The sequence below is a fragment of the Nicotiana tabacum genome, chromosome 8, assembly GCF_000715075.1.
Source record: "Nicotiana tabacum cultivar K326 chromosome 8, ASM71507v2, whole genome shotgun sequence".
NCBI lineage: Eukaryota > Viridiplantae > Streptophyta > Magnoliopsida > Solanales > Solanaceae > Nicotiana > Nicotiana tabacum.
In genome coordinates this window covers 18,007,527-18,032,135 of record NC_134087.1, presented here as the reverse complement: position 1 = coordinate 18,032,135, position 24,609 = coordinate 18,007,527, and the positions used below count along the sequence as shown (strand labels likewise).

At 39.2% G+C, this 24,609-nt stretch overlaps 1 protein-coding gene and 1 non-coding gene across 5 annotated transcripts; both read left to right on the top strand.

The window, feature by feature from the left end:
- Positions 1-771: 771 nt before the first annotated feature.
- LOC107768741 (uncharacterized) lies at positions 772-12,359 on the top strand. Of its 4 annotated transcripts, none has more exons than XM_075219038.1 (8): positions 772-908; positions 1,711-1,824; positions 1,920-3,339; positions 3,426-3,507; positions 3,623-3,689; positions 10,991-11,179; positions 11,272-11,332; positions 11,802-12,359. In XM_075219038.1, the coding sequence occupies exons 2-8, from the start codon at positions 1,813-1,815 to the stop codon at positions 12,005-12,007; spliced, it is 2,037 nt and encodes a 678-aa protein (XP_075075139.1). In that variant the 5' UTR covers positions 772-908; positions 1,711-1,812; the 3' UTR covers positions 12,008-12,359. The 4 variants fall into 4 exon arrangements, with proteins under 4 accessions (XP_075075139.1, XP_016443371.1, XP_016443370.1 ...); XM_016587885.2 differs by having other exon boundaries at positions 11,799-12,359; XM_016587884.2 differs by having other exon boundaries at positions 783-908; positions 1,711-3,339.
- Positions 12,360-23,311: 10,952 nt separating this feature from the next.
- On the top strand, positions 23,312-23,383 carry TRNAT-CGU (transfer RNA threonine (anticodon CGU)). Its single transcript has one exon. It is a non-coding gene; the product is annotated as a tRNA-Thr (tRNA).
- Positions 23,384-24,609: the final 1,226 nt, after the last annotated feature.

Here is a 24,609-nt window from a genome sequence, read left to right as displayed (position 1 = left end):
ACCTCTAAAAACCCAAGTTTCGTAGTCAAAATGTTTTGGCTTCTATAAAACTTATCGAAAATTTTCCTTGCTGATTTAACTATGAGATTAATATTTTTAGTGTTGATTGCTAATATTAATATATAGAAGCTTCCTAATGATGAGGACCTTCAAATCATAAGTTTTACCCTAAAGCAAGTGACTTGAGGATAAAAATGTAGTACTAGTATTTTTATTTTATTTTATCGCTCTGAGAAGGTTTAAATTCACGCGAGCCCAAATTTGGAAGCATGTAAACTTGTGTACTTGCATGTGATATTTTAAATTGCAAACTTAGATGCTATGCAGGACTCTAAAATGACAATAAAAAACTACACTATCATAAAAAATGACTCGATTAATAGGATGTTTGAAGTACTTTTTACGTGTTGACTCGAGCGTCCAGTTAATAGAGCCTCATGCATCCAAAAACGTATTTTTTTTTACACTTTAGAAGGGCATTAATTTTTCGCCTAATTTTCAATTAAAGTATTTGACTATGTTGGTTATTTTTTATCAATAATTCGTTAAATTATGATATTATTATCTAAAAATATTGTTATACCTAGATTGGTATATCAATTTTTTTATATTTTTCACTCGTGTATTTTATATTACTCGTTCATATTTATATCATTTTAAATTATTTTTTATGTTTTCTAAAAATACAATAAGAAACAAATTTGGACAAATTGGATAAGATTGGTCGGAAAGATCCGAATCCCCAAATGATTACAAAGTTGGATCGGGTTTCCGAGAAAGACAATCTTAAGGAACCAAAATCCCCGCTGTATTTACCCGAAATACTCTGGTCCTTCCACTTCTTACTCAAAAATCAAAATTTGACTTTCCATTTTCAGTTCTCTCCAACGCTCAACAGATTCAACTAGGTAACTTTCATATGCTTCAAATATACTGCAAAAAGTTTTTTTTTTCATTTTCTCTGATGCATTTTACGATTAAGTATTTCGATTAATACAATTTTGAGTTTTCTAGGTTTAATCTACATAGGCATTGTCTCGTATTTGTGTAGGATTCATAAATGTGACTGCTACAGACTGAATATAGATTGCAATCTCTATAACCTAGCTGGACTGAGCTTGCTCCATTTTGTGTTGACCAAATTCTATTTGACTGTGGATATATTGCCTTTCCCCCCTTCCTTTTGGGGAATGTAAACAGTTGTTATTAAGAAAGATTATGAGTATAATTAGTGTAGCGTTGACGAAATCTAAAAGCAAGTACTTTTTAAAGTTTATCTTTTTTTAGTATTTCAGTCTCCATATTTGGATCCGAGTTGGATCTGGGATTTGAAGTTTATGGGTTACTATAGCGACTTTAAGTTAATATACAATAACAATCGGGGTTTGCAGTTGTTAATATCAAATGTTTATAGATTATATTTAGTGGATTTCTTAATACATATACAAGGTCTGGGCAAAAGATATTGGGTTCATGCGAACCCATATCTTACACTAGGGATCCATCCTGATTTGGATGCATGTTTCTACCACTGAGTTGGGTTCTAATGACACTTTTGTAACTAATGTAGCCTCACTAGTGATTGCATGAGAATTTTGCAGAAAAGTTTCTAACTGGTTTCATGCTTCCGCTTTTATTGCAAGTATGCACTATTAAACTTCAGTTATACCCCAATGTTCTTCATTGGAACTTGGTTTAATGTTATTGCAGGACCTTCCTAACATTGTTGTATCCCCTATTGAATGAAAAGGATGCATAGCAGTAGGATAGTTATCCAGGCATTGCCTGCCCCTGGGGCTCCAGACTACTGGGATGCTGAGAAGGGTAAGTGTGGTACTAAACTGAGAAAGCTGAATAGCAAAGCTGCTTTTAGCAGAGGCCATCATAACAAAAACGTTGATGACCTCATTCCCTGGCAGGCAAAAAGAATGAGAAACAAGCAAAATAGGAGGGTATTTTGTATTGGTAATGCTGACCACGTGTTAGGAGCTCCATTGAGGATCATGGATCAAGAAAAAAATTCACATCTCTGGTCGTCTGAAAATATCAAATCAAGTACAAAAGTAGGAAGTTGCTTCGCGGACTTGTGTGCATGGAAGGTAAAGAAAAGAAGAAGCATTCTGGAGAGCAAGTGTAATGCCTCGGAAAATAATGTAACTACTTGTGAACAGGCAAATGCTGCTGCTATAACAGGGAAGAATCTTTTAGATAAAGGTAGAAGTTCAGAAATGGGAGTTGCCACATGCTATGAAGGAGATTTGGTGATGAGCAGTTGTGAGATAGGGGCATGTCTGTCTAAGAATATATGTGATGGGGCAGAAAAAACTAATTGGAACAATCCCTCTAAGTCTACTGGTGCAGATCGTGATGTGGAAACTTGTAGTGATAGGTGCGGCAGTGACAATTCTAAGGATCACATTTTTGTTACTTTGGAGTCGAAGTCTGTCTCTGAAGTTGAAAATCGGGATGAGACAGTTTCTAATGTAGGCAATACTTTGACTACTCAACGTGGTAATTTTGTTGAGGTCAATAATGCTGCAATTGAGATGAGGGATCTGCATAGACACCCAAAGCTGGAAGTGCTGATAACTTATTCCAGGAAGAGGAGAAAGAATTCTAGTGCTCCCGCAAGCAGTTTATCATCTATCATGACGGATGCTGCCTCCTCTTTTCCAATTATAGAAAACAAAGCAAAAACCGCCAGCTCAAACCACTACAAAGTGTCTTTATCGTATTGCTCTGATAATTTGCCTGAAGAAGTAATTACTGGAGACAGTACCTTGTTGACGGGTGTGCAACAAATGCTATTAGAGAAGACACCTGGTGACAGTTCATGCTCTGAAGCTTGGAATAAAAAGGAAATAATACAACTTGATGATCAGAAAGAGAACATCAGCAGTTCAATGGTTTCTATCAAGGATGAGTGTCCAATAGACTCCAAAGCAGAAAATTCTGAGCAGGAGAATAGAAATGAGACAGATGCCACTGTGAATGTGGCATATGAAATTGAATCTACTAAAGAGATTTCACATTGTGCAAGGTCTTGTGGTCTTGGGGCCTCCAACGACACTAATAGTATGATCACAACCAATGAATCCTTGAATGGGGAAAGACAATCAGCAATTGAAGACAGCCCTCATTCAAGAACGAGTGCTTTTGTAGATGGGAAGACTCAAATCACAAATATGGCTATCATCCCTCCATTGGGTGGAGTGCTTAATGCACCTTCTACTAAGAAGCTTCTTGTACTTGATGTAAATGGATTACTTGCTGATATTGTTCCGGTTCGTCATGTTCCATATAATTTGAAAGCGGATATCATTGTATCAGGGAAAGCAGGTAGAGTTGGCCAACTTTTTATTTTGCCTTTTAGTTTTTCTTTCCTTTTAGAAATTATTCTAACTGGGTTATATCTGCTGTGCCAGTTTTTAGAAGGCCTTTTCTTGACGAGTTTCTGCAATTCTGCTTTGAGAGATTCAATGTAGGTGTATGGTCATCAAGGATCAAGTACTCTTCAAACTTTGCTTACTCACCATAGTACGTTTATTGGATATATTCGGTAGTTAAAATGTAGACTCGTGTGGTTATATCTGCCCCGTGTATGTTGTTGAAAATTTTGCAGGAAGAATATGGAGTTGGTTCTTGATGTTCTTCTGGGAAATGCCAAGCACAAGTTGGTCTTTTGTTGGGTATGAATTTTTTGCTTCTCATAGTCTTTCATGACGTGGTGCTTGTACAAGTGCTCAATTCTTGGTGTTCATAGCAGAGGACTAAAAGAAAATTTGTGATTCTTGGACTTTAATATCATTTGAAAAAGGGAAAGTGCATGGTGACAATTAGTTGTAATTTCTGATTTTCTCCCAAGAATTACTAATGCATGGTTACATAAATGGATATCATGGGGAACCTAGGAATTCCTGCCTTGGAATTAGAATCAGACTCAAGCTGAGAAAACATGAGTTATTGGTCTTGTTTGTCTAAGCACACATACTATATTTCTCATCTCAAAGGATAATTTGAGGATTCAAATCCATATTCTACTTCATTGGACTATAGAAGAAGGATTTTCATTCATGCCCAATGTGAGTGATTGAAATCCATAGATAGTGATTAGAAAAATAACTAGATATGATAATGAAGCTTGATTGTTGCACTACTTTGTCATATATGCAGACTCTTTTGTTTGCTGATGCATGGAATTTTGAATTATCAATCCAATAGGAGTCTCAATCCTTTTCCCGCTCATTTCCAGAGCCAATAATTGAATTGCTCTAGATATAAATTAGTGGAGGGGTGGTCAATTTTTTTTTTTGATAATGGTAACATGTATATTAAAAATAAACAGCACTAGGGTAGTGCCAAGCCATATTTACAAGGAACAAAAACCAGCTATGACAACCTAGGATTACAGTGCACCTATCAGGTCTACTAAAGATTCTGCCTCCTCAACATAACTTTCTTTACACCAGAAATGAAACAATAGTAAACACTTCATCTTGATTTCCTGTAAAGAATTGCTTCTGTCTTCAAAAGTTCTTAAATTTCTCTCCTTCCAGACTGTCCACCATATGCACGCAGGAACCAATCGCCACCATTTCTTCTGTTTCACTATATCCCCATTATAATTCCAACACTTCAACAGTTCACAGGTGTTAGCTGGCATGCTCCATTTAAGGCCCGCAATATTAAGAAATAGCTGCCACAGTTTGTCAGTAAAAGGACAATGAAGAAACAAGTGGCTATTAGTTTCTATAGCTGAACCACATAATAGGCATCTAGAGCATAGCTGAAAACCTCTTCTTCTCAAGTTCTCTTGGGTTAGACAAGCCTTTCTTGCAACTAACCATGAAAAGCATACCACCTTGAAAGGTGCCTTTACTTTCCATATATACCTCCAGGGCCATTGTTCTAACTGTTGGTTTGAACCAGCAATTATAGAGTGCGGATTTGACCGTAAAATTCCCACTCCTGCAAAGGTTCCAATAGAGTTTATCTTTAGTTTCTCCAAGACCTTGGAAACGTTCCAAGATATTAAATAAATCCACAACCCTCTCTAATTCCCAATCATTCAATGCCCTTCTAAAAGTAACATTCCATCCTTGCTGACCCTAGGCATTGTCTAAAGTTGATGCAGGCGATGTTGCAATGCTGAAAAAATTAGGAAAAAGTTCTTTGAGAGGACCATGTCCTAACCAGTTATCATTCCAGAAAAGTGTTTTCCTTCCATTACCCACCTTTATGGATGTATTATCAGCCAGAGTATTCCAGTGAAGTCTGATCGACTTCCATACCCCAATCCCATGTGAACTGTTAACAATGTTAGAGCACCATAGTCCATTTTGTCCATACTTGGCACGAATGACCTTTCTCCACAAAGCATTAACCTCCAGATTGTACCTCTAAAGCCACTTCAATAGTAAACTTTGATTGTGGGCTTTAAGATTCCTAACACCCAAGCCCCCTTTGTCTTTGCTTGTGATAAGGGAATTCCAATTAACCAAATGAATAGTTTCCTTCTCTCTGTTTCCTTGCCATATAAAGTTCCTTCTTAGTGCATCAATTCTTTTCCTTACCTTGCTTGGTAAGGGAAACAGAGACATTACATATGTAGGCAACGCATCCAAGACACTATTAACCAATATCACCCTTCCACCCAAGGATAAATACTGGCTCTTCCATATTGACATCCTTTTTTCACATCGTTCAAGAACCCCATTCCATATCTCCTGCGATTTGTTCTTGGAGCCTAGAGATAAACCCAAATATATAGTTGGTAGAGAACCCACCTCACATCCCAGTATAGCTGCTAAGGCCTGGATATCATCTACTTCTTTAACTGGGAACAACATGCTCTTCCTCCAATTTACATGGAGCCCTGAGACTGCTTCAAATATAACAAGAATGACTCTTAGAAATTTTAGTTGGTCTGCCTTTGCCTCACAAAAAACTAAAGAGTCATCAGCATAAAGAAGATGAGTGATCTCCACACTATCTCCCTCCCTGTTTGAAGCTTTAAAACCTTTCCGCCAACCATTGTTGTTTGCATTTCTTAACATTTGGTTCAATCCTTCCATAGCAAAGAGGAAAAGAAAAGGTGATAAGGGATCCCCTTGTCTCAAGCCTCTCTCCGAAGGAAAAAAGCCCTCTGGTGAATCATTCACCAAAATGGAAAATCTAAAGATATCCAGTTGATCCACTTCCTACCGAAACCCATATCCTGAAGAACTTTGAGTAAAAAGTTCCAATTAACATGATCATAGGCCTTTACATAGAATTCCAGGAACCTGCCCTTTAAGTCTGGAGTCCACACATTCATTTGCAATTAAAGAAGCATCCATGATTTGCCTGCCTCTTATGAAGGCCATTTGATGCCCATTCACTAGCTTGTCCACCACTTTCTTGAGCCTTTCTGTCAACAGTTTGGAAATGATCTTGTAAATGCTTTCTATAAGACTAATAGGTCTGAAGTCCTTGAGTTCCTTAGCTCCACTTTCTTTGGAATAAGGGCAATGTAAGAAGCATTGAAACTCTTCTCAAAATATTCATTGTTGTGGAAGTTCCTGATGGTCTGGATGATATCTTCTTTCACAGTCTCCCAACAATTATGGAAAAACCCCATAGAGAAGCCGTCGGGGCCCGGTGCCTTGTCAGCTGCACATAGCTTCAAGGTCTCAAACACTTCTTGTTCTTCGAACTCACCTTGCAACAATTCATTATCTTCCTCTGTAATGCTGCATTCACCTTGGAAGTTAAAATCTGGTCTCCGATTTCTGTTTCTGCATATAGTTTCTGATAAAAACACACTATCTCGATTTTAGTTCCATGTGGCTCAATAATTTCTTCCCCTTGAACCTCCAGCTTATCTATATGGTTAGCTCTTCTATGATAGTTGGCAATTTTCTGGAAAAACTTGGTATTTTTGTCACCTTGTTTCAGCCATAAAGCTCTAGATCTTTGTCTCCAAGCTATCTCTTCATTCTTTGCAATCTCCTGGAATTCCATGTGCAAGCTTGCCTTCTCAAGTAATTCGGCCTCATTTAACGGTCTTTGTTCCTGCAAAAGATCCAAGTTTTGAATTTGATTCAAAAGCTCAGTTTTCTTCCTCTTCAAGCTCCCCCCATTAAGCACATTCCACTCCTTTAATTTAACCTTCAACATTTTTAGTTTATAAGCCAGAATATAATCTGGCCTACCAGTGATCTCACATGAATTCCACCATCCTGCCACCCTCTCCTTAAACCCTTCCACTTCCATCTACCAATTCTCAAATTTGAAATAAGATTTTGAGAATTCCCATTCCCCATATTTCAAAGAAATAGGGCAATGATCAGAGACAATTCTAGGAAGAATGGATTGGTTAATATTGTTAAACTCCTCGTCCCACTCAGCTGAAAACAGGAATCTATCGATTCTTGAAGAACAATCATGATTGTTCCCCCTATCCCAAGTGTACCTACCTCCCAATAAAGGAGGGTCAACAAGCTTTAGATCTTCTATAATTTCTGAAAAATCCTTCATGGCTCTGGTAATACCCCTGCTATTCTTCCTTTTAGTAGCGTATCTAGTAGTGTTAAAATCGCCACAAACCACCCAAGCACCTTCACAAACTCCTCTAATCGCACCCAGCTCCCACCAAAGCTCCTCTCTCTCCCTTCTACCGTTTGAGGCATAGTCCCCAGTAAGGAACCAAGAGAAATTCCTATTCAGAGAAGAAATTTTACAGGAGATGCAATGTAACCCTGTATTAACTAATTCCCCGGCCCACACCCTTTTGTCCCACATAATTAGAATACCTCCACTCCTCCCATTGGACTCTAAACTTACATAGTCTGCCCATCTGTTGCTACACAAAGACCTAACCAGCGCGCCGTACTCCCCTTCCATCTTTGTTTCTTGAAAATAGTAGATATCTGCTCTCCATTCTTGCATTAAAGATTTTATCACCCTTCTCTTTTCAAAGTCATTCAAACCCCTCACGTTCCATGAAATAATTTGTACCTTCATCAATAACTGATAGAGTTGTTTGTCCCCCTGCTCTTTGATCCGCTTTCTTTGAATTTGATGCCAAATTGTAGATTCTTGACTTCATTCATCCCCTTTTGTTTTGGGGTAGATAGGTTAGAACCACTAGTTTCCTTTCGCTTCTCGTGCCTTTTCTTGTCCAATTTCATGAACAGAGACCATGCCTCCCATTCGCATCCCTGAAAGTCCACCCCAAACTGCTTGCTTAGCTTCATAACATTTCGGTGAACCCATAAAGAAGCTTCTAACTCCGCCATCTGAATTTGAACATCTAGCGGTTGGACATCTTCAATTGGCCAGTGTTGAGATTGTTCCACTCGAATTAATTGTAGCCCAGAATTTTCTTGGTTTTCTACGCCCGTTCCCTCGATATTCGGCCCTGTTTCATGGTAGTTTTCTTTATTTCCTTCAGAAATTCGAAGAAGATTTTGATTCTGATAACTAACATTAGCATCTTCTTTTGCAACCTCGACTGAGTCTACCATTGCTACAGAGTCGCATGACTGTGAAGCTTGGATAGCTTCGATCTCCACGAGGAAAGAATCCACTATATTCAGTGGTATGGGCTCTAAGGGAGTGATAGAGCTCAAAATTTGGTCTGGCCCAATTTCCTGCCTTTGGGCCCGACCCAAATCCGATTCTTTAGCCCCAAGAGACGGATTATTTAACACTAAATCTTCCACGTGCTCAGCGTGCCCTAGCAACAATCCCAATTTGGAGTTAGATGACTCCCCTTGTTCTCCCCCATAACCAGTCATTACAAGGCTGGACTTTTGTGGGTTACTCAAAAATAAATCTGGCCCAATTCCTTTCTGCAATATAAATGGCTTTTGAACCATGCCCAAACTTGAGTTTTTGGCTCCAGAGTTTTTTCCGGCAATAACAGGAGCCTCCACGTGCTCTGCATGCGCCTTTAGTTGTCCAATTTTAAAATGTGACACTTCCCCGTGCTCTCCCACGTGACCAGCCACCCTAGCCCCTATATCTTCTGCCACCAGATGTGGCTGAACACAGACCATAGCGCTAGACTCCCTTTTCGCAGTAATCCTCCGATCAACAGTCACCGTTGGAGTTGATTCACACCAAATTGGCATGGAGAAAACCAGACCGTCATTTTCCACTTCAATGCATTTGGGAATTTTGTCAATTGGCCCTCTTACTCTGATTCTTGCCCATTTCAGATGATTTCTGAGAAGGGTTTCTTCTTCTGTTTCTACCCATCCGCCGCATTTCGTCCCTATCTCCTCCATGACCTCCTTTGACCATAAATGCAAAGGCAAGCCGATAACCCTAATCCAAAGAGACTCACTAACGAGACCTGCCGGAGAGCAGCTAGCCTCCGGCGACCACCAAATCAATTTTATGGGTTCTTGATCTTCTTGTTGGGAAATTCAAAAAGAAATTGTTGCTCGTTTAGGTCATAAATCTGGACGCCGCAAGGTAACTTCCATCTATCTGCGACCCATCTTCTTAGTTCCGATGTAGTGGGAGCTTCTGTCTTCCCAATAAAGGATCCAACCAAACATCTGCTGAGAGTGTCATTATCTGTTAGAACAACAGATTCAGGGATGCTGATACGCTGACTTTGATGTACGAAAGTGATATTCCCCTGCTTAGGTTGCCATTTGCTCTGTTTAATTGTTGTTGCATATGTGATCTCCTGGGTTTGAGGATTCTGCACACCAACGTTGGCTGTGTTTTCGAGGATAAACTTCTCAATTTTTGCAGCTATGCCTCCCCATCCTTTGTTAGGAGACAGTTCAGGAATTATAATGACTGATCTCCTCTCCCCTTGAACTGTGACAGTACTTATGAATCTACCGTACCTGTTGTACTTTTGAGAACAGAAGTAGTTATGTAGATGATCAGTTAATTTCCAAGAATTGTACTTATTTCCTCTGGATGCGGAGTTGCGGACGCCATGTGCATTAAGTCGCAAATCCACAGCATTGCCTTCCTACTAACTGTCATTCTACGCATTGAATTCCTTCTCCTTTCAACCCAATCGTACAACCACCTTTCGGAAGCAGTGAAATCCTCAGAAATGTCAAAGGATTTGTCCCCAGACGTGAAAAAAATCTTGTTAGCACTGTTACCATAATCACGAACCATGTTTTAATCAAATGAGACTAGAAGAAGGCTCCCGCTTGATTGCCATTCTTTCAAGTTACCTTTTCAAGGCTCAAATTCTACGATAGTTGTCACCCTTCCCTTTATATGTCCGGTTAAGTTTTGGGCCTTCACGAATGGGATGAGTTATTGACCTTTCATAGTGTGAGAAAATAAAGCAGCTAAACTCTTTTCTTTGCAAAAGAAAATGAGTGTCTTGGAAAATTTAGCTGGTTCAGGATGGAAACAAGTCCCCATGATTGCCACGTAGCTTACTGAGTATTCTTTCATTAATTCTCCCTTGCCCTTATTCCTCAGTGAAACCAAATACCTAGGAATACATATGGTGCCAACTTCCCTCTGCTGCCTTACTCTACAACCTAATACTTTTTGGGCTCCAGTTGAATTCCTGAGAACTACATTAAGTCTGCTGCTTGGCTTGTGAATTTATGGTTTTACCTTATTGCAATAGACTGGAGTTTCCAAACTAGTGGCTCATTCTCTCTTGGATAGTTATTTTAAGATTTGGTAACCTAGTTGGATAAACACTTTTGATTGAACATAGTTAATGTTTGTGGCTCTACCCACTCGATTGATGTATGAACTAACATATGGAAATGTCCCGTTCCTAATTGTCAAGTAAGATCGAGAAATACTCTTTTGTTCCTTTTTTTTGTTTTCTTCTCGTTGGGAGAATATAAATGTTATGTTGGAGAAGTTGCTACTTTCTATCCTGCCTTCTTTTTTTCTTTTCAATTCTTATTATTTTGGTGTTCTTTGTACACACTTATTTGTTTCTCTGTTTGCTCTTTTCATTTATTCATTTCAAAGTAGCATAACAAACTTGAATCTTATGTAGGATCAATCCCACTGCACTGATACAGGTTTTCCTGTTGTTGGGAAAAGGAGGACTAAGCCTATTATCTTGAAGAAGCTTAAAATGTTGTGGGATAAATATGAACCAGATCTTCCATGGGAGAGAGGTGAATATGATGAGTCAAACACACTTTTATTGGATGACTCCCCTCACAAAGCATTGTGTAATCCAGTGAGTTTTAATCCTTTCCTCTTCCTGGGAAATTTATTTTTACTGCAGGACTAAAAGTCAATAAGTTTGAACTTACATTTTCGTTTTTTCAGCCAAATACAGCAATATTTCCAAATTCATACCACTACATGGATGAGAAAGATGACTCATTAGGTGAGTTCTGTGTGTGTGTGTTTTCCCTTGCAAAACTATCACAACTACAAGGGTAGGTGAGTCAGACATGTCAATTGTAAACTTTGTTTCTTGGGCTGCTTCATTGAGAGGCTGGTGATGTTTGTACCTCATGAGTATACCATGTGTGTTTACGGATGAAGCATGCAAATTGATACTGAACTCTGTTACTTGGAAATTTTTTGTGCTTTCATTTTGTACATGGACTTTTTGCTATAGTTCCTGCCTTTGCTTCTCCAGGTTTCATACTTCCGATTATATGTTTAGTTAAATTGCTTTACACTACTATATATGACCGCTTAAACGGTTTGGGTCATTCCTATTCTGTATGGGGTAGAGATACCGCTCTGTGATTGTGGTTACCCTCTTTGTGTATGCATGGCATGAATTGTATTCTATCCAACTCATGCTGTTAGAATTTATGTAACTTCATTTTGTTTATCTGCAGCAGGGCCTGGGGGTGATCTGCGTGTTTATCTTGAAGGATTGTCCATGGCAGAAAATGTTCAAAAGTATGTAGAGAGTAATCCATTTGGTCAACGACCTATCACTGAGAAGAACGTATCTTGGCGTTACTATCGCAAGGTTATTGATGCTGCGACATATTTACAAGAAAGTGGTACTAACAAATTCTCAACTTATAGATGTCGATATTGATGGAAAACTTTATTTTAGCAACGTGTCTTTTGTATAAAACCTATAGTTGGCTCAGTAGCTTTTTGATTGATGTTGCTGGGACACCAGCCTTACTCCAATAGCCAACAGCGTAGAATATTTGGCTTATACTCAGCCGACGCATCTAGAAACAGCTTTTTGCACGGCATTTTGCATATACTTACCTCATACCTAACCCAAATGACTAGTTATTTTTGGCCCAACCAAACTATTTAGGAAGCAAGTTGTAAATCGTAGGGCTAATTTTTGTTGTAAACCTGTACTAGTCCTTGTGACCATGCTATTAATCTGTTATGTATTGTATACAGAAGTAATAGAAATATTCTTACTCTTACTGATCTTTGTACGAGTATCTACTTTTGCTCTCATATTAGTAGCTTCTTTATGCATCCATAAAGTCCCATAACTGTAATTAAGGAACAATGCAAAAGACTAGATGGGCTGCTTTCCAGCCACACCTCATGTGCCTCTGTCGCCCCATTGATAACTCTCACCAGCAATGCCAACAGTGTCGCACGCACAGACAATGCCGCGCGCACAGATCCTGATGCCTTGCCAGCGCCCAGCTGCAGGCCCATTCCAACAGCGCCTCGCGCACAGACCCTGATGCCAAGCACCAATGCCCAGCTGCAGGCAAATACAACAAGTGTCGTGCGCGCCAACAGCACCGCGCGCGCAGACCCTGACCCACAAGACAAAGTTGTTGCCATTGGACTTGTTTCTACCTTGTAATAAACTAAGTCATTTTCATTGTAATTATAGAGTAGTTTTACTTCATTTTCATTCAGTGTGTTTCTCTAGCTTAGCTAGGTCAAGTCATGTAACTTTGGTTTATTTTTTTAAGCATTATTAGGGGGTATCAAGCAATCAAACATTTCAAGCAATCATTTCTCTGTAATGGGGTCTCTCCCCCTCGACACTGCATCTTTTTGTATTAGCTTTCATTCATTAATATAATCACCAGCTTTCATTCACAATTGCTCATTTCAGTTCTCTCAATTGCTCATGACATTGGTTTTCCTGTACGACACTAACAATCTAGTCTAGCGTACGGAGGGGACCTCAGTTGGCGGACAACAACCGTATTGACATCAGTTGCTTAGCCTTACGTTGCCCTTCCAATGAACATCAGGAACATTGCGTAGAAGTTGGTATCAGAGCCTAGGCTCGGCATCGGACGAGGGAACACATTTGCCATTACCACCATTTCTGACCACGGTGAATAATGGGGAGCACATCGCGTCCCTAGAAGAGACGGTTGACGTATTACAGCCCATCGTGGATACGGTGCCTGATCTAAGCACCAACCTATTGCAAATATTGGACGACCTGGACCGCAGAATGCGGCAGGCCGAAAATGACATAGCAAACATCAGTCGCGACTCTGAGAAAGACCGATAAACGATAGCCATTGAAACTGTCAATATTCATGGCAAATTCGAGGACCTCCAATAGGAGCGTGCCGAGGATTTAGCTCATCGGGAACAGAAGGCAGACAGACTAACTGCCATGTAGTTAACCATAGACGACTTGACAGGCCAATTCAATGTTGTCAATGCTGCCCTACAAAGCCTGCTTCGAGGAGGCGAAAATCACATCAGGGGTGCAACAAACACCGCCCCATGCCACAAAAGCTAAAAATTCTGGAGCCAAAGCCATACGACGGATCCCGAGATGCTAAAGAAGTGGAAAACTTCATCTTCGACATCGAACAATACTTCAATGCCGTGGGCCAGTTGGAAGAAACCAAAAAGGTAGCGACTGATGCCATGTATCTTCAAGGTGATGCTAAACTCTTGTGGCGGGTCAAATACGAAGCCATCAGAGCCGGTGAAGATACTCTCCAGACATGGGCAGAATTGAAGGCAGCTATACGCCTGCAGTTCTTTCCCGAAAATGTGAAATACAATGCAAGGAGAAAGCTACGGGAGCTCCGCCAGACCAGGGTAGTGCGGGAGTGCGTGCGAGAATTCTCCGCACTCATGCTAAACATATGCGATATGGGGGACAAAGACAAGCTCTTCGCATTCATAGAAGGTTTGAAACCCCATGCCCGTACAGAACTACAAAGATAAAAGGTAGATACCCTGCCCAAGGCGATCTAAGCTGCAAAATGCCTTGGCAATTATCACATGGGAACTCAGAATGACAAGACCCAACCGCCTGTCCGATGGGGATACAACGGGAGCCATCCTAGCAATGGTAGCCCAAGCAGAAGTGGGGGAGATCAGAGTACATCCAAAACTAAGACTCCTCCCTCAAGCAGCAACAATGCTACATCCATCAACAACAATCAGGGGAGGAAGCCCTCTTCAGAATGCCGTCATTGCGACGGGGAACATTGGAACAATGAATGCCCATATACAAAGATCAATGCTCATCAGACTGTTGAGGTTGAGTTAGACGCATCAGACACATCAGACGCAGAACAAGCAGGTTCCTTCAATGCAATTGTGGGCTCTATCTCAGATGTTTTTGCGAGGACCAATGCAGGTTCTCCTAAGAAAAACTCAGGCCCAATCACCAAGAAAGGGAAGGAAAAGATGGACGAGAGGCGTCCTACACAAGCGAGGACCCTAATGTTCGTCGAACTGAAAGTGAATGGCAAACCCATTCGGGCATTGATAGATACGGGTGCTACCCACAACTACTTGGCTTCAACTCAAGTAGAGCGCCTTGGTCTAGTTGTGCGAAAGAGTAAAGGACGCGTTAAGGCCATCAACTTACCACCCCAGACATTGGGTGGAACAACCAAAGAAGTCCCCGTGGGCAGTGTGCCTTTAGATTCACAAGAACTTAAGGTCTTTTAATCTATGTTTTGATGATCTAACAAACTTTCTGTATAGAACCAGATAAAGGACCTGAAGCATGCTTGGTACAATCATTATCAAGTTAATCAACTCAAGATAATCTGGGCAGTGTGCCTTTAGATTCACAAGAACCAGATTAGGGACCTGATCCCTTGGTGTTCACCTGACAGAAGAATAAGTCAACTATACAGCTAGAAAGCAACTGCAGAAAGTGACTGCCTGCAACTGTACACGCGACAGTGCAACAGACAGTGCAACAGTCGCTTCCCATTGGGAAAAGGCATGTACTAACCAAGAATTGACATCACCATGGTGTTGTCTTTTGGAGTATAACAACCTGGTGCAAGGCACAAGACAACCACTTGAGCATTTTCAGCGATATTCTTTCAAGTGCTAAAAACACCTCTCTCAAGAACAAAGCTGCTGCAACCTCAAGGACCGGATCCAAAGATTGAAGATATCTTAAGTCCTTAGGTTTGTCGAGTCTTTGTTATTTGTTCTTCATTGTAACTCCTATCTTGATTTATTAGAAGCTTTGTTTTAGGAAATTCAAAATCATAAACCATCTGAGTTTGTGTCTTGGCTAGAGTTAATCGAGTTGTGAAGTCTTTGTAATAGAGTTATTACAAAATGGCTTGTAATAGAGTTGTTACAAGTTAGAGAGTGATTAAGTCTTTGTAATAGAGTTATTGCAAAGTGTCTTGTAAGAGTGTTGTTACAAGTTAGAGTGATTAAAGTCTTTGTAACTCGAGAGTGACAAAGTGTCTTGTGGTAAGAGTATCACAAGTTAGTTGAGTTGAATTCTTTGTAATGGAGTCATTACAAAGTGGCTTGTAATAGGTGTTTACAAGTTAGTGAAGTTGAAATCCTACCAGAGTAGGTCGTGGTTTTTGTCTCATTGAGTTGGGATTTTTTCACTTAAAAATCATGTGTCTCATTTACATACTGGTTCAGTAGTTAGCACTATGGGAACTGATATAGTACCATATCTCTATACAGTTTGGTTTATTAGTATTTTCAGTGGAAACTCATAGAGGACCAGGTACTCTACAGTTGGTGGACTCAAGTAAACTATCACATGTTGGAGGAATATCTCCGCCACTTTGCAACCGGATCACAGAAGCATTGGGTGAAGCTTTTAGATGCTGCTCAACTGTGTTTCAATTCTCAAAAGAGCCATCATACAAACAAAAGTGCTTTTGAAATTGTTACTGGACAACAACCGCTTCTCCCGTAAACGGTGAATGCATCAACCATGCCGAAATCTCCTCGAGCTGGCAACTTCTCGAGGGAATGGGAGCACAATATGGGGATAGTTGTCACGATCCAAATCTATGGGCCACACGAGCACCTGGTACCTTACTACCTTAAAATCTTGCATCGTATCTTCTATTTCTTTCATAACCTCCCTTCCACATAGGTATAATTCGCGTCTATAACTTGAAGCTCTATTATAATACTTGCAGCTCTGGTGCATATACAATCCGGTGAGAGCTTCGTACTGACTTTTTATAAGGTTGGTACTTTTCTAACTAGCTTTATCGTAGAGCCATTATAGAATATGGCTACTGTACTATCTCTCTTGTACCCTTGATATCTGAGATTAATCCTACAATGTTCTCAATCACAAGGTTTATAATTTTCTGGGTCCAATAATCAGATTCCTGATTTACTTCGTTGATGTAACTCTTTAGTTTTCTCCTCCTTTTGATCAGCCTTTATGTCGGCTTAAGCTCTCTTCCGATCTGCGGCTCATGGTATTAGTTATTACTTTAGCCCTTCATGGATGCTGTGGAATATCCATGATACAATCTTCTAACAATTCAATTCTTTGTCCATGACCTGGGCTCAATTCTTTCTTTTAACATATACTGGAATCTTCTATAGCTGTATGATTGTCAACATATATGCTACATGGATAATACTTAGAACTCTTAGGTGCGTTCATAACGTAACTAACTCTGGATCGTTGATTGAATAATTCCTTTCGTTCCTTCTCATTTTTCTTTAATCATAAGTTATTATTTTTCCTGGTCTTTCTGCCCCCTTGTTGCGTGCATACTTAGCTTATTTTAGTTTCCACGCATACCAGAGTTTTTGTGTGGCTCATATGATCTCGAATATTACTTTTGATTTTACTTCCCGTTCATTAGCCGTGGTAGGTGCCACTTTCTTTTGGAGTGCTTGCAATGTTGTAGTGAGACTATTTTTACATGACCATTTCCTATTTAGGTGAGCTTAGGTTGAAGCCTTCTTCCTTATTTCCTCAGTTAGTTTTTTTGTTGTAGTACTTAGGGAGGACCCTCCGACTCTTGTAAAGATGCGAGCTTATTACATCGTATACTCGACGAACCTTTTGACGTCCTTCCTTGCCTATAATTATCTGTATTTACTTACCTCCACACCCTTATGCTTGTAGGGCTTCTTCTAAATTGATATTTTGACTGTCTTCCAGCGACACTCTCTTTTATTCCCATAACATTCATACGATACCTTTAACTACTCCAACTCCTATTTGAATATTTCTTAAGTATTACAATGACATTACTGCGAAACTAAATTCACTATATTGGGTTTTATTATGTTTATCCTGCACGATCTGCTGACTCGTCTTTAACCTCATGTTTAGCCATAACTAGGCTCTTCCCGAATCAATTACTATATACTTGTTGGCCCATTCTCATATCAATGTTTCTTATAATATTTCTTGAGTTATTTCCTTTGTCTTAACTTACGTCTTACACTGGCTCTTTATTTATGAATCGGGCAGGGACCCTTACTTCCTTTCCTTGATGCTGTATTTGCATAATATTCTGGAATCGTAGCATATCTGTAGGCTTTGAATAAGTGCAATCTCCTTTTTATCGCATTCTTCCTTTACCATTCCATAATTACTAGAATCACTTAATTTTGACTTAACGCCACATCACACCATATTCCCCCCTTTAGGGGAATACTGAGAGTTGGAGCTACGTCGACCTACCTATAGATATTTTACCTCTTCATCTTCGGAGTCCTTTCATACCATCGATGACCCTTACTCGCCTTGCGGTAATCCTTCTATACCAAGGATAACAATATTCCATACTTGTGATGGTGACATTTAGTGTAACTAGAACATACATTCCCTTGAGCTTAACTTTGCTCACATTGCTTGCTTTAGGGAAGCGTCTTCCTGAATGACCATTCTCTGAATTTCTCATGAATCTTCTTCTGTTGTCCATTCTATTATCGCCGGAACGCAATATGAAATCTCTCAGTCCTTAATTCATGTTTAGTTTGTCTTGTTCACCGGCCCATGCTGATTTCTATTACTCTGGGGTTTAACTCTCCCTCCTAGTAGTCGCGTTGGAGTCACGAGCTTATTTTTGAAATGAGGATATGACTTTATGGCCTATATTTTTTTGTTGTCTCAAGGCCGATCACTTCTCATCCTTCCCTTCCCTTAACTATCGACTTTATAATACTTTTTCTTTCTTTCTTTTTTCTACCATTGTCATTAATGTATCACATCTTACTCATAATGCTTCATTAACTCTCTCCTTATTTCCTTGCTAATATTTTTGTCTATCACTTTATTCTGAAAACTTCAACAAGACATTCTTTTACTTTTAGCTCCCCTTTCTCCATCCACTGGCTCGTCGGATTGCTTAACGTTCTCGCTCTACTAGGGATGAGAGCCACACTTAGGTAATATTTATCAATTCAAGGCTTCCAGTGCCTATCTTTGTAGTACTCATATCTAGTTGTACCATTTTAGAGTGCACCATCTGGATGTCTCACAAGGAAATTTATTAGTACTTTTGCAATATCTTTCGGAAACGTCAACTAATACAAACAATCCATCCACCATTTTGGATTACTCTAACCCCAGCCGAATTTTGATATCTCGTCCTTCTCTTAAACCATATATACTAGCTCCTATAGGGCATAACTGAGATCGGTGTGGCCAATTGTACATACCTTTGTTATTGTTGAAGATAACTTAAAAGGCTTATATTCCTCTGCCTAAATTGTATATACTGATAATCTTTATTAATTGGGCGCCTCGTACCCTTCTTCATCTTGCTTCTTTTGCTTCTTGAAAATTGTATTTGTCTTCTTAATTTCTCATTGCTTTCATCATAAAGGTGGATAGAAATTCTTGCCTTAAGGCGCTTTATCAAGAGGCTTATACGTCTTAGTATACACATGATCTACTGAAGACCTTACATTTACTAATCATAAGCATCATGAAAAATCGAGTTCTTCTGACTCAGCTCTTCCATAGTTATATTGAACCTCATACCACCTATCTTTCTGGATGTAGGCATCGTCGTATTATAAATAACATAGAGTTTAGGAAATTGAGTTCTTACAACTAATCTCTACCACACGATCTAGAGTAAGAAGAAAGAGTGACAGTCCTAAATGCCCTGTAGCCTCCTGCTTATAAGTGTGGTGTACAACACACCCATAAACAAGACTCTATTAGACACGACTTGTAGACTCCCTAGGATAGAACTGTTCTGATATCACTTTTGTCACGACCCAAACCTATGGGCCGTAATGATCACCCGGTACCTTACTTAACCGACTACCAACATAACATATCTTTCTTATTGTACTTTCATTGGCAAATGGGCCAAACGGGCCGTCATGGGCTAACTAGAATAAACATAGGGAATACTCAATATAGGACGAACCAACCTGATATAAAAACTTATACATGTGATATACGAGCCTATAAGTCCAACATAATCATTTGTAAACTCTAAACATAGGCTGACAAGGCCATATATGCATTCGTATACATGACATCTATCTACAAGTCTCTAAGAGTACACACTTAACATAAAGGTCGGGACAGGGCCCCGCCATACCAAACAATACACGTCTAAATCATACTGACCAAACAAGCAACTCCGGAGCAAATGGAGCGCACCAACACTTTCCGCTCAGTGGCGGAGCCACCTTATCCAAAGGGGTGTCACTTCGTCCGAAAAATTACACTGTGTAGTTTGGTAATTTTTATTTTATATACATATATTACTATATGTTGACTCCCCTTGACTTCTTCGTGTGTTTACTTCTTTATATTTTGACCCCCTTAGTAAAAATTCTGGCTCCGCCACTGCTTCCGCTGAGCTGATAGCCTACTTGAAGGACTCTCAACCTGTCTATCGGGACATGCGGACATGAAACGCAATGTCCCCAGGCAAAAGGGACGTTAATACGAATAATGTACCGAGTATGTAAGGCACATAAATAAGTACGTAAAAGACATGGAAGAAATATAGAGTAAATGACTTAACCTGTAAGTCTGAATAACTCTGTAAATCATGAATACTTTTAATGTCATGCATATATGTATGAATGTCATGTCGTGCATAGGTACATGTGTTCATAACATCATCAAGCCTCTAAGGGCATCCCATCATATCATCTCGGCCACTGCGGGCAAAATCATTAGCATATACCAACTGATCAGGTGGTGGTGCGTATATAACGCCACAACCTTTTCCTATATATATATATATATATACATCGTATATAATGCCGTCTGGTCATGAGCCAATGTACATGTATAAATGAATGCAATGCATGAGAAGTATGTTAATAAAATCTCTCGAAACGTCTTAAGACCATTATACCTCTGATTAATATCATGAAACAAACTTTATCAACTTACATATTTTCTGAGACCCATGAACATGCGATAGAATTATAAGACATATAGGAATTCAAGAACATAGACATCTCTAATACTTCTATGATTCGAGGCATTTATGGAATTTGTGCATTTGCTCGTTTCGTTCGTGTCATATAGACCATGCCAAAAAGAAAGAAGAGATAGCCTTAACATACCTTTAAGGCCAACTTTTTACTTGTATCCATGAACAATCTCTTCCATGCCTCAATCATAATCACATAGCATGGCAGCTATTTTGGTAAGGCCTTGTAACAGAAGTTATTTAGAGGCTTTAGAGCATAGTGCTAGAACGTTTTCAAAGGTGGTTAATGTTCTTTTGCTTTGTATGATGTAAGATTATTGTTAATTGAATGAATTACACTAGCATTCTTGTAGTAGTATAGAAAGTGAGATAGTTTTACTTGTTTTCAAGTGCCATGATTACGTGTAACTCTTGTTGACACATGTGTTACATTTTAGATTATTATGTTGTCAAGCATCCACACCCACCTACTAAGCAGTGCTTAGTCATTACATGTGGATTAACGCCCATACAATTAAGAATTATCTCAGATTACTTAAAATACTACTCACTTTTAACATACCTTATACACCTTACTATCATGGTCATATGGTTCCTTGTATGGTACTAGTCCATAAATACCGGGTATTTTAGCTCGGGCCGTATTTTATCCCAAAATGCCTAACTTCGTCGAATCATTTTTTTTTTCAATTTGCTTACCCTCTCACCTTCACGAATTTACTTATCTCTTGTTTGAAATAGCATAATACTTATAATCCCAAAATAATCTTATTCCCGAGCTTACGATTAACTTACGATGAAACTTTAACGTACGAAAATGCGGAATTTAACACCTCATTTTCGAGCTTTCATCAATTTATTTATGGCGCACTTTCATGTATGAAAATATGGGGTGTAACAATAGTGCAGAGTTATCTCGTCAAAGCCCAAGAGCGGGCAAAAAGGTTCACCAATCAAAATCTTTGCTTTGTCCAACACCAAGAAGAAGACAAAGTGATGCTAAATATCCCAAAGCAGTACTTGTTTGCAGAGAGGACCCATGACCCTCGCTTGCAGCAAAAACGCATCGGACCCTTGTCCATCAAAAGATGCATTGGGAAATCCACATACCAGGTAAAGACTTCATCCTGGTGGAAGATCCATCCAGTCTTCCATGTCAACCGCCTAAGATCATTACATCATTTCGAAATACGCAAGCTCAAAACACAGAGGGGAACGAACCTCCAAGCCAACAACAACCTGATCAATCATCACCATGCAGGTAAGGCTTCGAGGATGTCACCAACTCAGGTGGGGGAGAATGTCATGAGTTGCTTTCCAGCTATGCCTCATGACCCCCTGGACGGGCCCCATGACGTCCTAGCAAGCCTCCTAATGCCTAGCGCCATGGTCGGCCCTGTGGTCTCGGCAGCGCCAAGTGACAAGCGCGCATGTGCCTCTGTCGCCCCACCGATAACTCTCGTCAGCGCCCAGCGGCTGGCAAATGCCAACAGTGCTTCACGCACAAATCATGATAATGCCAACAGCGCCGCGCGCACAGACAATGCTTCACGCGCAGATCCTGATACCTTTCCAGCGCCCAGCTTTAGTCCCATTCCAACAACGCCTCGCACACAAACCCTGATGCCAAGTACCGTCGCCCAACCGCAGGCAAATACAACAAGTGTCGTGCGCGCAAACAACACGACACGCGCAAACCTTGACCCGAAAGATAAAGTTGCTGCCATCGGACTTGTTTCTACCTTGTAATAAACTAAGTCCTTTTCATTGTGATTATAGAGTAGTTTCACTTCATTTTCATTCAGTGTGTTTCTCTAGCTTAGCTAGGTCAAGTCATGTAACTTTGGTTTATTTTTTTTAAGCATTATTAGGGGAATCAAGCAATCAAACATTTCAAGCAATCATTTCTCTGTACTGGTGTCTCTCCCCCTCGACACCGCATCCATTTGTAATAGCTTTCATTCATTAATATAATCACCAACTTTCATTCACAATTGCTCATTTCAGTTCTCTCAATTGCTCACGACATTGGTTTTCCCGTACGGCACTGACAATCTAGTCTAACATACGGAGGGATCTCAGTTGGCGGACAACAACCGTACTGACATCGATTGCTTAGTCTTGCGTTGCCCTTTCAAGAAACATCAGGAAGGCATTGCGTAGCAGACTGGATGTCGACTTGCTAATCAACCCCAAATAAGCTACCATTTGATTGAAGGCAATGTGAATCCGGTATTGACTTTTGTTCAATAATTTAAATCGTTACTGGACAAGTTGGAGTTACTAGATGGACTCAACATCATTTTGAATTTACAGGTTAGACTATTTGGAAAAGCAAACTCAAGTTTTTTTTTTTAAGTCTTATGTTAGGAAAACAGAAGTATTGCTAATCTTGCTATATGGGAATGAAAACTAAATTCCAAGCTATCAGAACCAGTAGAGATCAAGACTTTGCTCTTCCCCTTCCTAGTCATGTCAGGATCACAATTTCTTATGTTAGGATCACAACTCTTATGTTAGAATCGATTACTCCAAGACCAATCCTATGACTTTAACTCCTTCTCCAGTATGCATACTGTTAAATTTTCTGGTAATGTCAGTGGGACTGGGGCGATCAAATCATTGCCTTTGGGCTTTGGCATTTGTACGTTGGTCATTGTGTGAGTTAATTTATGAAATTTCTGTTTTCTAGTAACTTGGGTTTAACGAGTAAAAGAAAATATATATTATATAAATTACGTATATCGTCTATTGTACAAATTGCCTCCGTAGCATAGTGGTAGTGCGTTCGCTTCGTAAGCGAAAGGTCGCGAGTTCGATCCTCGCCGGGGGCTTCTCTATTTCTTTAAAGTTTTTGAAACAACTGAACTTTCAGTTGTTTAAGCACTAAACAGAAATATTTCCTTCTTAAATGCGAGATGCTCAACCACTTTTTTAAAAGGCTAGTCTGGGACTCGTCCCGGGGCGGGGCACTATCAAAACGCCTAGAGACTCATGTGTGGGGCTTAGTTCTCTGAGGCTTACGACCCCAAGCGCCCTAAACACGCTCGGGACTCGCCCAACATTTCTTATATAAATCATGTGTTGAATTCACTAATTTGTATTGTTAACTCTCAAAACATTTAACAAAATGAATGATTAAAGTTATTTTTGTTTATAGAAATATAAAAATTGTGAATAACTCAAATATCGAAATTATTGCATACATATTTACTAATTGAGAACATCGTAAGGGTGAATATTTCTTCTAAAAATAGATAACCAAAATTTGTATCTTTACATGATAGATCTTCATGTCTTAAATTTGTCTCTCAAAATTATCATACATTTTTTATTTTACTATTTAAAAATAATATTATATTATTCATGAAGGAGTAATATTTTAAATTACAGTATTGAAAATTTTATTGTGTATTTACTTTTAAAGAGGTAATATATGCAGTTTGATAATATTTTTTAAGAAATTATAATTTTTAATTGATTGAAAGTTAATAGGTTGGAGTTAATTTATATTTCGTAGTAACTTTAACAGTATTATTATTTATACTTGTAAAACATGCTAAATATTTTATTTTATATGAGTTTTTTTTAATTTTTTTAGTTTTCTTGAACTTCTAATGTATCTTTTATATTTTATTGTGTTATAATATTATATTATTAATTCATAAATTTAAATAATTAAAGATCCGTGTGGCTTACGCCTCATGTCTCGAAGCTTTCACTTCGCCCAATATTAAGTAAAACGCTCCGCCTCATGCCCTCGCCTTTTAAAATACTGTGCTTAACCACGAGTTAGGGTATGTTTGGTTAGTTATGTTGCTTGTGATTTTTCTTGGATACACTTTTAAAGAAAACCTACATAAGTTTGTTTTTAAATAATTGCACAAATTGATTTGACAAAAAATGAACTACTATCTTCTATCCCATTTGCAAAAATTGTTCTTGCTAAGTTCTTCTAGTGCTGCAATATGAATATGTATATTGCTCAAAATTTCAGGCCAAAAGACAAGAGTCTCGCGAGTAAACAGAACAAGTGACTAAACTTGCGTTAAATAACAAG

Coding starts and splice junctions, on each gene's coding strand:
- LOC107768741 (XM_016587883.2), top strand. CDS start 1,743: ATGAAAAGGATGCATAGCAGTAGGATAGTTATCCAGGCATTGCCTGCC. Junction 3,508..3,622: donor GTATGGTCATCAAGGATCAA/GTACTCTTCAAA, acceptor AAAATTTTGCAG/GAAGAATATGGAGTTGGTTC. Junction 11,333..11,798: donor TGAGAAAGATGACTCATTAG/GTGAGTTCTGTG, acceptor GTTTATCTGCAG/CAGGGCCTGGGGGTGATCTG.